This window comes from Engystomops pustulosus, chromosome 6 (genome assembly GCF_040894005.1).
Source record: "Engystomops pustulosus chromosome 6, aEngPut4.maternal, whole genome shotgun sequence".
In the NCBI taxonomy this organism is placed as follows: domain Eukaryota; kingdom Metazoa; phylum Chordata; class Amphibia; order Anura; family Leptodactylidae; genus Engystomops; species Engystomops pustulosus.
The window spans coordinates 63,328,088-63,344,688 of NC_092416.1; the positions used below are offsets into that span (position 1 = coordinate 63,328,088).

Below are 16,601 nucleotides of genomic sequence, written 5' to 3' on the forward strand. Positions count from 1 at the left end.
TTGCCTTTGTTTTCCGTGTCAGGTTTTGTTTTTTTATGTCCATTTTAATTAATATAGATACCTATACATAAATATTCTTCACACTGGTATCTCCCTAAGTCCATACCCATGGTCCTTATTTGTGTCAACGGCACCTCCTGGTCACACCTTCGCATCCTGTTTAACTTCTCCAGTTATCTCAGGTTTCCTAGGCAACCTGTTGCTGTAGCGAGAGATTCAAACTTCCGGCTCATCCTCCGACACTTCCGCCAGTTAAGCTTTTATATGCACGGTGTTCACTCACCCCACATGTCATGTACCTAGGTGCTCCAGCACTGAATGGATCCAGCGCACAACAATTGTAAGTCGTTTCTTTATACTTATGTTTATTGACATCTAAAAAAAAGTTTTTTCTATCATCATCATAATGCACAGAGTCTTTATCAATTGCCATAGAATATTTGAGTTTGACACTCATCCTTTTGCACCAAGGAAGTAAATAATTTTATATGCGATTTGAACAAGAACCCATGGGGCCTACAATTTACACACTGTCACCAGTGACAAAGCAGAGTTTTTGTATATTGAAATCTTTCCCAATGCGGACAACGTACTCAATACCCGAACGTTTTTTAAATCAGTAGACAGCAACAGCTATTTAGATTTCTCTAGTGCACACTTCCGAAAATGGCTGCTAAACGTCCCTTATGGACAGTTCAAAAGACTTAGAAGAAACTGTACCAGAGATAATGATTTCTCTGAACAGTCAAAGCAACTGGCCAGAAGATTTAAAGACAAAGGTTACCCTAGACAAATAATTCAAGATTCAAGGACCAAAGCCGAGTCATTTAATCAGATAGACTGTCTAAACAAAAAAACAAACAATAAAACTAAAAAAGACGAGCCAAAATCGAATGACTTCACGTCAAATTTTATCTCTACATTCTCCAAACACTCATCTAAGATCAAACAGATTTTCAACAAATACTGGAACATGTTACTCCACGACCCACACCTGGGGAAATCCCTTACTAAAACCCCCAGATTTACCTTTAGACGAAATACCACACTGCGCAATTCCTTAGCACCTAGTCATTTGAGAAAAACTAATAGTCAAGCTAGCAATCCCAAAACAACTTTTTTCCGGCCCTAAAAGGATCTTTGAAATGTGGACATGTCCTATGTAAATGTTGTCATTCTATTACACATAGAAAAAAAGAATTTTGTTCCAATATCACCAACGAATGCTTTCCTATAAAAACCTTTTTAAATTGCAGTTCATCCTTTGTGATGTACCTTTTGGAGTGTACCTGCGGTTTGTAGTACATAGGGAGAACGACCCAATCACTTAAAAGTCGTTTAAACAATCACAGGGCCAACATTCAAAAAGGGTTCCCCAAGCACAGTGGGGGTCATTTACTAAGGGCCCAATTCGCGTTTTCCCGACGTGTTACCCGAATATTTCCGATTCGCCCATTGTACCTGAATTGCCCCAGGATTTTGGCGCATGTGACCGGATTGTGGCGCATCAGCGCCAGCATGCGTGCGACGGAAATCGGGGGGTGTGGCCGAGCGAAAACCCGACGGATTCGGAAAAACCGCCGCATTTAAAAAAAAAATTGTGTCACGAAAATTTCACTCACCTTCATCCAGGATAGGCCGGTTTCGAGGCATTCCAGCGGACTTCAGCGCAGCCACCTGGTGGACGGCGGAGGAACTACCATGATGGGGTAAGTAAATCTGCCCCAGTGTGTTTAGACATGCAGCCACCCTACATGACTGCAACATAGATGACTTTAGTGTCACCCCTATAGAACAAATCGATAACACCTGCCACCAAAGATTCAACAAGCTAAGACAACACGAAATGTTTTGGATATTTAAACTCAAAACAGTAATGCCCAACAGGCTAAATGAAACACTAGAAGATCCTAGATGACATCCTTCTAACAGCTTGTGTGTATTGTATACCCTCATTCCACTCCACCTTTATGCTCCTACGGTGGTATATTCTATCTACTATTGCCTTTGTTTTCCATGTCAGGTTTTGTTTTTTTATGTCCATTTTAATTAATATAGATACCTATACATAAATATTCTTCACACTGGTATCTCCCTAAGTCCATACCCATGGTCCTTATTTGTGTCAATGGCACCTCCCGATCACACCTCCGCATCCCGTTTAACTTCTCCAGTTATCTCGGGTTTCCTAGGCAACCTCTTGCTGTAGCGAGAGATTCAAACTTCCTGCTCATCCTCCGACACTTCCGCCAGTTGAGCTTTTATATGCGCGGTGTCCACTCACCCCACATGTCATGGATCCAGCGCACAACGATTGTAAGTCGTTTCTTTATACTTATGTTTATTGACATCTAAAAAAAAAGTTTTTTTTATCATCATCATAACGCACAGAGCCTTTATCAATTGCCATGGAATATTTGAGTTTAACACACATCCTTTTGCACCAAGACAAATCATGTCAAGCATTATACGGGCACTTTAGCGACGTGCCAGCCTTTTTCTTGGTTTTCTAACCCCATTTTATGCTTGTGACACCGGTTCAGCCTTTGCATAAAGTGAATACCGGCAAGCTGTTGGGCAGCTTTTGGAGTATCTCTACGCTTGATTTAAGCTATTTAAGGTGAGCGTGATTCTCAGGGGGGTACTGTCCATACCCTCCCTCTCTATACATATCCCTTGGATATTTTAATTTCAATTTAATTTACTTTTTCCCATTTATCCTACAATAATACATGAGGCGCCGTCCTCTTGTTTTGCCTCTCTTTTTTTTGTTTTCGTTATAGTATTTAGCTTCCTTGCTGTGTTGGTGGTCTGGTGATCTCAACACCATTGATAGGCACTTCTAGGCTACATAGTGCCCTGTTTTGGGCATTGGTACTGTCTTTACTTATAACTTGACTCTCCTTTGTGCCTTACTCTGTTACCCCATTGTGGGATGTATAGCTATTACTATTTGACCACCACCCATTGTCTTGTTGTTTCTGTGGTTTTTAATTTTGTTTTTAATCCATTTGAGTGTCACCTATATTGTAATCCACTTCTGTTTGTGACGCCCTGAAGAATATGGGAAAAATGCCAACTCATTGAATAAAGTGTCTATAAATCAGTGATAATAATCACATTTTATTTCCATTTCCCCCAAATAAATACTAGATAATTAATCATTAAAAAATACACACAAATGGTGCATTAAAAATACAAGTTATGCCAAAAAAAACAAGCCCTGATGTGGCTGCACCTACAGGAAAGAATCTAGATAACTGACTTGGGAGCAGTAAAAACAAAAAAAAATTATACTTACCTTCTCTGTCACTCCTGTTGTCCTATCAGTGTGGTGCCCCTGTTTGTTTAGAGAGGAAGGCAAGCCTACCCATCCAGTGCCACTTACCTGGTACAGCATTGAATCTAACACTGTACTTGGGGACCAGAGGTAGTCTGTCCCTTCTGTAAACAAACAGGGGCATGGCACTAACAGGTGGGGGTGGAACAATTAGAGCAACAGATGACGTAAGCGCAACTTTTTTGGGGGGTTTTTACAGAACCCTCACTATATTTTGCAACCCCCCTTAAAGGGAGTATTACAGTCAGCAGAATTGCAACTACACATCGAAATGCTTTACAACTTTTTAACATTTTTTTTACCTCAGTTCATCTCTGAAGTCTGAACTGATCTAGCACTCTTGCTTTGTACCCAAAAAATGTAAAATCTGTGTGGACACAGCTGAGAATTTGTTAAAAGCATACCTAATCTAATATCTGCAAGTTAAAAGGAAATCTACCATCAAACTCAAGGATTATAAACTGATTACAGCAAGTAGAGAGGTATGGGGCAGGAGGGGGGAAGTGAGACAGAGTAGCAGCCTATGAAGCTGCAGCACAAGGTCTCTGGCTCATTATCATAATTTAAGAGCTAATTTTAGGAGGAAGGCTGCCAAGCATAATAACTATAAGAAGATTATTGAGGGTTGTCCAAAAATACCTCATATAAAGTATAGGCTCTATACAGGTTCTAAGAATGGTTGTAGTCACTGACATCTCACACAGAGCTTGAAAAGAGGAAAGAAAACATGCACAATGTACATTACAAAGGTTGTTATAGCCCTCTAGTATGAAAACTAATAGAAGACAGTTTCATCTTGGTGTAAGAAAACCATGGCACACAAACTGATCTGCTGATAATCCAGTTGTGTTTGTCAAAACTGTCAGCAGTATCATCCATCCTATAATCTTCATGTCAATGGTCACAGATTAAATAGATCTATGTTAAAGTTCATGAGCAGGATATATACGGCATCCTGGAACGTTTCTAAAATGTCGGTCATTTTGGATCTCACAAGGGAGGATGGAAAGTGGAAAGGTAACCCTGTAAATGGAATGCGAGGCTTTTTACTTATGCAGTTTATATAGTTCTGCGTTATATAAAAAAGCCAGCAATGATCAATGCAATTAGTATATCTTGAACCCAATTTTACAATGCGCTATCTGGTGTGCTCATATAAGGATGCATGTTCCTTTGGGCTCCACAGACGCTATGCCCCCTCAGCATTCTCTATAGCAGGGTCATGTGGCGCGCATGTTGCTTCCTGAAGAGACAAATGAGCGTTGCCATCCGTGGTGCAGGACACCCGGCAGCAGTGAGCTCATAAGACAAGTGCTCCTGCACTGCTCCGGCTTATAATACTGTCTATATATGCCAGTGTTAGGACCCAGGGCAGTGCAGCGCCGGGAGAAAGAAAGGACCTGGAGTGAGAGGGGATGGACCTCAGTATATGTCAGTAAATACCACGCCCCCATTTCCCAACTATTTTTACAAGTAATGTTTTGTGATATTGTATGTTCTCAATAAAAATATTAATTTATTTTAAACAGTTTGTTTCTTAAAATCTGTTTTTTCTTGTGTATAGGTGTAGTATCTCCTGTATTATATGTACAGGCGGTCCCCTACTTAAGGACACCCGACTTACAGACAACCCATAGTTACAGACAGAGCCCTCTGACCTCTGGTGAAGCTTTCTGAATGCTTTACTATAGTCCCAGATTGCAATAATCAGCTGTAAGGTGTCTGTAATGAAGCTTTATTGACAATCCTTGGTCCCATTACAGTAAAAAATGTTTAAACTCCAATTGTCACTGGGGCCAAACATTTTTTGGGTCTGGATCTACAATTATAAAATATACAGTTTCGACTTACATACAAATTCAACTTAAGAACAAACCTCCGGACCCTATCTTGTACGTAACCTGGGGACTGCCTGTATACATGTGCATATGAACCAGATGAAGTGCTTTATGCGTGAAATGGCCATCATTTGTGCTGTTATTTTTGTCTATTTGATTGAGATGTCCATTATCCATCGTTTATGCCATATCTGTCTACCATATCTATAGCGACACATTTAGTAGTGTGAACAGTGAGCACTCCACATCTTCTATTTCTATCTCCTGTATTATAGGTCTGCTCTGGGGTCTCCTGTATTATAGTTCTGCTCTGGGGTCTCTACTATTATGTCTGCCCTTGGGGTCTGTATTATGCTCCAGGGGGTGGTCTCTAGTATTATTTTCTGGTTTGTGCTGTGTATTTTAGTCTGCTCTGTATTAGTTATTGTACAAATGTAGTAGTAGGCCTCATGCACTAGACTGTATGGTCTTTTCTGTATATGGCTGTATATAAGGCTCTATTCTGACTATAAATACGGAACGTATTGCAACAGTATGGCAACGCATTGCACCATATCCATACCGCTTCCATATAAAATAGAGTGGGCTGGTAAATGATGGATGGCTGACTATTGGCTAGCTGACAGAATGAACCTCCCTCTGGTTCTGGATACTGCACGTATATACAGCAGCATACGGTGCACAGCCATATGTAGCACGTATTTAGCCTGTATTTTTTATGTTCCCATTGACTTCTATGGACTGTATGGAATAGAAATACAGTGGAAAATAGAACATGCTCTGTATTTTTATATGGCTCGCTTACGGTACAATACGGCCATGTACATAGATGGCCGTATTGCCCATTGAAATGCATGGGGCCTTATTGAGGCTATATTTCGGCCGTATATACAGCCGTTTTTATATGGTCATGTGCATGGGGCCGTAAGTAGTAATGGTTTGTGGGGTGGCATTTCTGCTGTACTGTGGTTTTGGCGCATCTAGGGTGCTGGTCACTAGAATGGCTCCTTAAAGTTGAGCAGTGTGACAATGCGGTCCTCTGACTGATAACAGTCTATAGTTTTGCCTGTAAAGATATTTGCCTGCGTTTATGATTATTTTCAAAGCTGATATCTGCTCTGGGTGGTTGGGTCTAATAAAATCACACACATATATTTACTGGCAGGATTACTGAGATGATCAAAATGTTTTAATGGGATCAGACAGTTTGTTGGAAAATCTAATTGCTTCATGTAGGTTTCTGTTTCTTGTCAGGGCAACTCGCTAGAGTTCAGATCAGACCAGCGAGAGGTGTGGTTTTTTTTTTCTTTCAATTCTGAATCTTATTAGAATTGTAAATTTTGGAGACAGAACTGTAATTATGAGCAACTTATTTTTTCATGTGGAAATAAGACTTCCTATGTAAAACATCCTGCAGCGAGGGGCCAAGGACAGCTTTACCGAACAATGGACCATTTATTTGTGTGGAAATATTGGAAAATAGGTGTATTCTTGTAAAGTTCAGGATATGCATATCTATGGATGTGCTATGAAGAGGCATGCATGGCACTGTTCTGCAGGTCAGTGACCCAGATGTCATGTATTTAAATATATATATACAGTATTGTGCCTTTTTTAAGTCATAAATATAGATATAAAATAAGAAACCACGATGGACCATGTACTTCTTAACATTAGCCACCAAGTACTGTACACACAGTCATAATAATCACATTCCCTTACATATGTGATGTATTAAATGATGAAAATAATTCATAAGACACAAATTTTCGGATCGATACTGTCAGATGAAATTACTAAAATCCTCCAATGATAGCCTCTAAATGGGTGTTTTGTTGGTCTTGTACCCAGGATGATCCACACATATCCCAATTAAATGATGCAAGGACAGTAAGATGTGAATAGCCCCCATCGAATTTGTGAAAATTTTTAGCCTGTCCTCATCTGACTTGGGCCCCATGCACAAGTTATTGCCAGATCTCAGCTACCGTAGAAGTCTATTACATCTGGTCACTGTGTGGTAAATAGACTCACTATGCCATGACCTCGTCAAAAATATAAAGCAGGTCTTATCTTTGGCCCAATTTTTTGCCCAGCCATTCATCTTCCTATGTAGAGGGGGTGCTGAGCACTTACTCCCCTTCTTAACCATATTGTGTGCATGAATCCTAAAAATTCTAGATACAAAATCAGTGTGAATTTGACAACCCCACTAATCCATAATTCAAGAGCACTTTCCTTGTAAATCGGTCTCATCTGTTAAAAATCTCTTATTAGTGAATAATCTAAAAATTAACATTTCCTAGAATATAGAGGGCAAAAAACATGAAAAAAGAAGTTGTTGACTGGGAACAAAACCAGTGTCATATGATAAGTGTCATATGATATGATGGTATAAGGTACATCCGTAAATATGAACATCTGATACAAAACCACATAAAGCTATAAATAAATGAATACAGCAAAACTCAATGTCAATAATCACAAAACTGAGCTTAAATAGTTTGCTTTCATGATTAACAAAATTTTATGGTTTTCTAAATAGGCAGAGTTATCTCCAAGATGGCCGCCATCTATAACTACAAGTCCCATGATCGCACAGTTCTCAGTATTAGCTCCTACCTCTTATGCGCTGCTCCAGGTGATGATGTAACACATTTTCCTGCTCTGTTACCATACTAATAATGTGTGTAACTGCCATCAAAGTGCATTTTGTATGAGACTTTATATAGGTAATGGACTATGGAGGTCATTTATCTTAGTACAGGCAGTCATCAGGTTATGTACAAGATGGGCTCTTTAGGTTTCTTGTACTTAAAAAAGGTTGGGGTAACAATGTACCGTAAGAAAAATATGGTCACACATCCAAAGAGTAATAATGAAAAAACAAAGAAAGAAGATGTGTATGAATGACACAAATAAACTTTATTAATATAGCAATTTAAAACATACTTAAAATCCCAAAAGGAAAATTGGGTACATATCACATCATTTCCCCATAAGAACCACATATATGAATGGTGAAAGCACCATGTACAACCAAATAAAGGTAAGTGAATATGAGTAATCCACAGACAGTATATGTACAGGACCAAAAAGTGATATAAACCCTACTATGTAAAGAGTAATCGGTAAGAGGCAAGGTCCGACATAGACAAATCGGGGCGTCTTTCTCTCCCCAGATTGAACCCTTTTATTTGGTAATGTAGCTCTGCACTATCTTGTTGCGATTTGTCTATGTCGGACCTTGCCTCTTACCGATTACTCTTTACATAGTAGGGTTTATATCACTTTTTGGTCCTGTACATATACTGTCTGTGCATTACTCATATTCACTTACCTTTATTTGGTTGTACATGGTGCTTTCACCATTCATATATGTGGTTCTTATGGGGAAATGATGTGATATGTACCCAATTTTCCTTTTGGGTTTTTAAGTATGTTTTAAATTGCTATATTAATAAAGTTTATTTGTGTCATTCATACACATCTTCTTTCTTTGTTTTTTCACTCTTTAGGTTTCTTCTAACATTGAATTTGTATGTAACTCTGAATTGGTGTATTTTATAATTGTAGCCCCAGACAATTTTTTTTGTCCCTGTGACAATTGGATTTTCAAAATTTTATGCTATTATGGTCATAAAAATTATCAATAAAACCTCATTACAGACACCTTACAACTGATCATTGCAGCTTGGGACTAAAGTAAAGCACCCAGAGAGCTTCCACAGAGGTCACAGTGGGCAGAGAGGTCCATCTGTAACAATGGGACGTCTGCAAGACAGGTGTCCTTAAGTCAAGGACTGTCTGTATATTCAATTTTTTGGTGGTGTTTAGGTTTATTTTTGTGTCCAATTTATTTTGGGCTTTTGTGTTAAATCTTTTAATGTTCTTTTTTGTTTTTTCTGTTTTTGTTTAGAAAGGCGCACATTCTCTTTTTGAAATTTCACAAACTACACCCAGGTGCATAAAGCAGATGAGCAAACATAGTACAGTGGAGCAGCCATTGTTGCTCCTTAAAATGGACCAGGCATCCAATACTCATCAAAGTGCCAAGCCAAGCAAGATCCTTCAGAAAATTAATATAAAATTTCATAAAGCCATGCCTCTGCTTAGAGACTTACCTTCCATTGTTAGAAATAAAAATTAGACTTATATCGTAGTATTTAAAATTGGGCAAAAATGGAAAAAATATGGTCCAGTTTATTACATCCAAAAATGGGCTTACGAGTCTCTAGAGTGATTGAGAGGTGCAATTCCTTACCGTTAGAACTGATACCATGGACATATGCAAGAACTTGGCTATCTTCCTCTCACTGTCATTATATGAAATATTTTTTATTAATTGCTACTTTCCTTTTTACTTTTACATCTCTCCAGTAATATAGATTTGATGATTGGTACCTGAGTCAAATTGAATATCCATGCTCTGTCTTTGTACTCCTGTGGAATAGTTTGTATTGTTCAGAATTATTTCTATGTACAGTACCTATAAGCTGTGTCAGCTCATGTAAAGCGAAATTTTAAATTTTAATAAATCTATATGTTTAAAACTAAAAATAGACAATAAATGCTGCATCTGTGGGAAGAAGAAGCCCCAAAGTTCAAGACACTTGGTGAGAGCATACAGGGTATCAACAGAAGTGTGGCTTTCCTCCTTTCGCAAAATATTAATATTGGGCTGGAATACTTTTGTAACATTTTTTGGTCAAAACTCACCCTATTACAGACATAAAAAGGCACAAAAAGAAAGAGTAAAAAAAACAACAAATAAATAAGATGAGATACCCCCTACAAGTCTGAAAAAGGTAGTGGTTGGATTTGAACATTGAGGACACACACATTTATTAGGTGGGTCACCCCTTTTTGGAAAACTCTTTTCGGCCTTTGGGCGCCAGAGAACCACCTCAGTCAGTTCCTCCATTGTGCATGGGTAAAACTAATAGGATTGCAGAAGAGTCATGTTCAGACTTCAATATTTTGGTTTTTTTAGTACCGAGAAATATGTTTTTGCTGCTAACAGTTTAGTGGGTAAATTCTGGAGACTGAGTCCCTTAAAAGGGTATTCCCATCTTCTGTATTTATGACAGGATATTGAATAAATACGTTATCAATTTGGGACCCACCTCTGTGACCTGTATCTATCTGTTCTCCGTATCAATCTGGGTAATGGGAGTCCACTGATCCTCTTTCGGAAGCATGGACATGAGTTTTCCTTGCATGCACCCTCTTCATTCATGTCTATGGAGGCATTCAGCCACTAATTTTCAGACCAGCACAGGAAAAGGGACAGCAGGCCCTGTTCCTGAAATAGGTATTGGTCCCAGAGGTGGGAGCCACACGTACCATGTATGTATGACATATCACGCAAATAAGTTATGAATACAGAGGATGGAAATGCTCTTATCACTATGTGTATTGTTCATGTTCTCTTGACATCAGTATGTTTATTATCCCTATTATGTAACATGACTGTGTGTATTATCCCTGTACTGTAACATGACTGTGTGTATTATCAAGAGGGCCATGCTGTGGAAAATGCATTAAAAGAAGGCACCTTGGTGTACATTTTATTAAAGGGGGCCATCTAGGGTGGGCATTTCATTAAAAGGGAGCTTCTGTGGTAGACATTTAGTTAAAGGAGGCCACCTGAGGTGGACATTTTGTTAAAAGGGACATCTGGGGTGGATATGAGTTAAAGGGGCCACCTGGGGTAAACTTTTCATTAAAGAAGGACTTCTGTTGTGGACATTTCATTCAATGGGGCATTGGCTGTGGACATTTCATTGAAGGGGGCCTTCTGGGGTGGATTTTTCAGTAAAGGGAGCATCTGCTGTGGATATTTCATAAAAGGCGGGCATCTCAGGTGGACATTTCTGTAAAGGGGGGCTCTCCTGTGGACTTTTCAGTAATGAGGTGTGGCTGCTGCTGGACATTTTAGCGGAGTAGCGGATGCATTTCCTATCCTGGGGCTTATACTCCAGTCAATAATTTTTTCCATTTTTCTTTTCTTGTGGTAAATTGGGAGCCTGAGCTTATAGAGCGCACAGAGACTGGGCCAGGGGTAGCATTCACATCTCCTACACTGTCTGAGGGATCTCATCTGGACGGTAGTCGGGGTAGAGGGTTTCATGCAGTTACGGGATGTGATCAGCTCTCCTATATTTATGGGTTATAAGAGCACAATTCATGCAGTTAGGAAATGTGACTGGCTCTCCTATATATATGGGTTATAAGAGCACGATTGAATGTGATCATTTAACTTTATGAACAGTAGAAGATTAAGGATATAGAGGATGTAGAGTGTATAGAGTATTAAGTAAGTCCTAACATACAGGCACATATTGGTTTGGACACTGGGGGGGTCCTAGTCGTGAAAACAGCACGGGGAACATGGGACACTTAATCCGCCACTGGTTATGCCTGTACTGTGACATGACTGTGAGTATTATCCCTCTACTGTGACATTACTGTATGTATTACCCCTGTATTGTGACGTCACTATGTGTGTTATCCCTGTACTGGGACATCACTATGTGTATTATACCTGTACTGTAAATGACTAAAGAAAAGAGCTATGCATCACTTTTTTCTTTAGTGATTTATGGATGTGGTCTGATACGCTTGTGTCCAACCTTCTTTTGAATTGCATATGCCTGTTCTATGATAGCAATGTCTTTATCATACCTGAAGGCACAGTACCGAAACATGCGTCGTCCTTGATACCTGTACTCACCTATATGGCATGTGAACAGTTTTAAAGATGTTGGAATAAAGATTAAAAGTTTTTAACAGATGCTTCCCGTGCCCAGTGCTGGATGCCCATTCTATTTTTGTTTGCGTTATACTTTTACAGTCTCCGGAATGGTAAATCTGGTTATGAATTTGGTGCTGCTTTATGAATTCATACCATAATAGTATAACTAGCACCTATATCCCAAGCGTTAAACAATGAACAGTATAGCCTAATAACTGTGACTTTGGTTGTTACACAACTTACTTTGAAAACACAGACAACTCTGAAGTATGAGGAACTCTTTTACGACAATGTAGTATAAAATAACATCTTCAACCTCCTTGGTGAAAATGTATTAAGTAACACCTTGATGAGCTTTGATTTTTGTCAACAAAGCATCAAAGGGTTAATCGTTAATCTTTTCATGGGAATTCCTATACCGCACTTCCTGTGCTATTATATTTATGTATATACATACAGGTATATACAAGTGTCAAGTGAAATTTGTGGTTGACTGTGCCCTCCCTCCTGCTTTTTTTCTGTGTTTTAAGCCTCCCTCCCCACCCACTGTAGATGATATAGTTACTCCAAGCTCTGAAGCCGCTCATTGGAAAACAGAAGTTTTGTAAGGAGTTAGCAGGGAGTGAGGAGGGGGGACACTTGGCTCTAGCTGTACCAGGGAGACACCATAAGATCCTATTGTGACAGAAGACGCCCTGGAGAAGTCAGCATGGATCCTGAGTGAAGGGGGCAGAATTGCACTGCCTATGATTTCCAATGCACTCAGCAGATCTTGTGGCTGTTATCATCCTTAGGGTCAATAGATCTCCCCTGCTGATTCAATGAAGTCTCAAGAGGAAGCACAATCTCACTGCATGGACATAACCTGCCAGCTGCACCAACTGCTCCATCTATAATATCCAATCCCTGGACCCTGCAACACAAACCAAAGGATAAAAGGCAGAAAATACACAAAAATCCCATAACATTTATTCTAAATTTCACCATAGACTTGGGGGAAATGGAAAATGAAGCGGCCAAAACCGTGGACAATCAGATGGAGAAATACATGTAATTATGGGATGATTGGCACAATGTCTCCGCTGCAGTTGGTGTCCTCATAGACCTTCACTGTTAACCCTTTCTCCTCCCCGATGTGCGTTATTCTCTGCTTGCTGTCATTTGGTTGCATTTCTGCCTCTAGTGTTAATATCTCTGCACCCTCCTCTCTCTTTTTCTCTCTCTTTCTTCATTCTCTCCTTCCTATGAGCTGCTCAGGCTGTGGGCACCAAATTATAGGCTCTGAAAATGTAACATCTTTTTATTATTATTTTTTGTTTTTGAAGAGTTACAATAATGGGGAAATCCGAGAGTCAAATGGACATAGTAGAAAAATCCAATAAATCTGTGAGAAAGTCTTGGAGTGTCGTAGAAATTGGCCTCTCCGTGCTGCTCTTCTTGATGACCTGTGGTCTCATTGCTCTCTTGGTCCTATACACGACTAATAAAGGTAAGAAGAATCTAATCTGATCGCTGAAGGTTTATGGATATAGGCTATGAAGCAGAGTTAATTTGGTCATTTGTGTTATTAGTACTAACCTAGGGAAAAACATGAAGCTCTGCTACATTAACAATTCGGGTGCATGTATATATGTATATATATAAAAATGTCTCTATGTAAAATTATTACTCATTTATCTCTGTGTTGAAATAATTAGATACTGGTAATTAGAAAACAATGCCAGTCTGCTATGTGTGTAGCAGCAGCAAATGTATTTTCCATACAATGTAGTTGAGTTGAGTTGGTTATTTAACTCTGTAGGGTTGTGTAATTTCTGCATTGTGATACTTCTCATAGAATGTGACGGGATTGCCTGCAGTCCTATGTCTAACCACAGATAGCACATATTAACTTCATCACTAATTCCCATGACTGTCAGCCTATAAGCTATGCCAAGCAACCTAAGCTCTGCTACATCTGGCAATACAGTACTCATAGTTATAGAAACTACAGTGATATACATCTAGTATAACTGCTACCTGAGGGATGATATACCTGGCTCTATTAGATTCAGCTGGCTTAGTTCTATTAAATGTGACAATATCAGATCTGTTACATTCTGTCTATACTTCATCTTTCATTCTCAACCCTGCTTGATCTGGAAAGCTCCGCTCTTAATTACCTGGCAGTGTCAGCTCTATCTCAGCACTGCTACATCTGCATGTACAGTATACTGGATTATATGAACCCATTATGTGGCCAAACATGACACATATTTCCTGACCTAACATCAATAACCAGCTGCAATTAGTCGTCAGTTCATCAAATCGATAATCCCACCAGGCGGTCACACGCTCGCCTGGGGCGAACCAGCACAAGTAAAGGGTTAACTTTGGCCCGTCATGCATGATTACCCCGTTAAGAGAGGAGACAGATTGCTTTCTATACAAATCCATAAACCCTGGAATATTTCTTTACACTGTGTGAGCAGCAACCATTGGAGCAGTATTGATTTCTGAGTGCTGGAGTGATCGGTCATAATAGAAGTCATTATTGTTAAAAAACTGCTGGCTGGTCACTGCCAAGACATCATCTTTATATACTGATGTAGCAGAGCTGAGCCTGTCAGATGTAACAACACTGCTCTTGTATCAGGAGTGATGGTAACCTACTCCATGACTTTATTTCATTGCCTTTGCTTATTTTGCCCTGCTGTAGGCATCTTGAGTTTGTCATGTGGCACAGGGAGGTATTATGTTCAAGACGTTTATGGTTAAAAAATGTCCAGTTAAATATGACATATGACATGAATATGCCATATCCGCTGAATCTGTATATTCTGTCATAGTCACTGTTATTAATGGAAACAATAACTATCTACTTAACAAATAGCATCCTCATTCCTTGAATTGGTATCATTAGGATAGAAGAAGAGTGAAGAAATCAGGCGATACATTTTTTGAGTATATTTGATGTGAGCTTTGGAGAATACTAGTTCTCTTCGTCAGACATGATGTTATGCATGAAACAGAAAATTCACAGCATTTTATGCACACCAGGCAGTGATCTGATGAAGAGAACTAGTATTCTCGAAAGCTCACCATCAAATATACTCTGTTAGCCTCAAAAAGGTATCGCCTGATTTCTTCACCCTTCTCCTCTCCGTGGCTAACACGGTACAAATCTACACTATTAGCATTAGGATACACAGGGAAGTTAATTTTCCTATGACTGCTCTTCTTGGCGCAGTTTATTGCACCTAATGGAAGGTAAGAGAGAAAGTCATGGGATGGCAGCCTATTCACAGAGTACAGGCTGCACTAGTCAGCATTTGTATTCAGTGTATTCAGTGGAAACCTGTATAAATCAACTTTGGACTGCCAGATGAAAAGCTGACCATGGGGGTGCTGCTGCAGACCACTGTACATGATAATGACAATTGAATGTGCCTACCCGAAAGAGATGTGTTTTTTTTTATAAGAGTCCAATGAATGGTTAGAACCTTCATCATTCATATGCATAACACTTACAGGGATTTACCACTTTATACAACCCCTTTTTATTACTACACATTACAATAACTTCTTACTTACAGAAGGATTCACTGCATAACTTCTACTTTTCCTGTGAAAAAAGTATTGTATGAAAGATTTTGCTGAATGCTAATGACTTTGGGTTCACCCAGACACTGGTTGATATTTCTGCCCTATACCCTTGCTAGCTGCTCTATGGCTGTATGAGTCATTACAAGGAATCTGTCAGCAGTTTTGACCACAAAAAACTGCAGACAGTGTTAAGTAGCAGCCCTGGAGTGCTGTCATTAGCAGCAGCAGGACCGTGTAAAATGGATTTATATTCCAGAATTGTTGCTGGATGTTGAATACTTTGGTGCACTGGTGTGTGAGATCTCTTCACTAAACACTGCACAGTCCTTTCCCTACACTATGATTCACGCTGTAGAAGGCTCCTGTTTGCATGCTATCAGTAACTATGGGGGGAGGAACTGTACTAAATTCAGTATAGAGATCTCACACACTAAAGCCCCTTCCACACTGGCGTTTTTCACGCGCAAGTTCTGCGCGTGCATTTGACGCGCAGAACTTGCATTGCACTCTGTCCCATTGTATTCAATGGGTCTTTCTTCATTAGCGTTGGTTTTCACGCGCGTGCTTGCGTTCGTTTTCACGCGCGTCAAAATCGCAGCATGCTCTACTTTTGCGTGTCACGTGCGTTTTTCACGCCCCATTCAAGTCTATGGAGATGCATCAAGAACGCATTGGACTCGCAATCATTGCAAGTGCAATGCGAGTGCAATGCGTTTTAAACGTAAGGGTTGCTAGGTGACCAGAATAACAGTATTTCCCCTGCTCGAGAACGATCATTTAATTAAAAAAACACAATGAAGAACAGTGAAGAATAGAATAAAAACAGTGAACACAGTGAACACAGGATCATTTAAGAGAAAAACACAGTGCAGAACACAGTGCAGAATAGATTACAGATGTTCGGCACATCTGCTTACTTGTCGGGAGATACGCGCGGAACGGTGTGCCCAAAATAGCATGTGAAGAACAATATATATGTGTGAAGAACACATTGCAGATGTTCTTCACACACATTAATCCCAAACCATGGTCCCTTTGAAAAATGCTCGAGTCTCCCATTGACTCGCGCGGTAAAAATGCG

At 39.6% G+C, this 16,601-nt stretch overlaps 1 protein-coding gene across 2 annotated transcripts in view; it reads left to right on the forward strand.

The window, feature by feature from the left end:
* The window catches only part of MMEL1 (membrane metalloendopeptidase like 1), a 157,588-nt gene that overhangs the window by 57,388 nt on the left and 83,599 nt on the right, over positions 1 to 16,601 (forward strand). The window contains exons 1-2 of one of the 2 annotated variants that reach the window (XM_072156328.1): positions 12,520 to 12,985; positions 13,261 to 13,424. In XM_072156328.1, the coding sequence (XP_072012429.1) occupies positions 12,936 to 12,985; positions 13,261 to 13,424 (214 nt within the window). In that variant the 5' untranslated portion in view covers positions 12,520 to 12,935. Of the gene's footprint in view, positions 1 to 12,519; positions 12,986 to 13,260; positions 13,425 to 16,601 lie in introns of those variants that run through there. The other variant, XM_072156329.1, reaches the window with a different exon arrangement.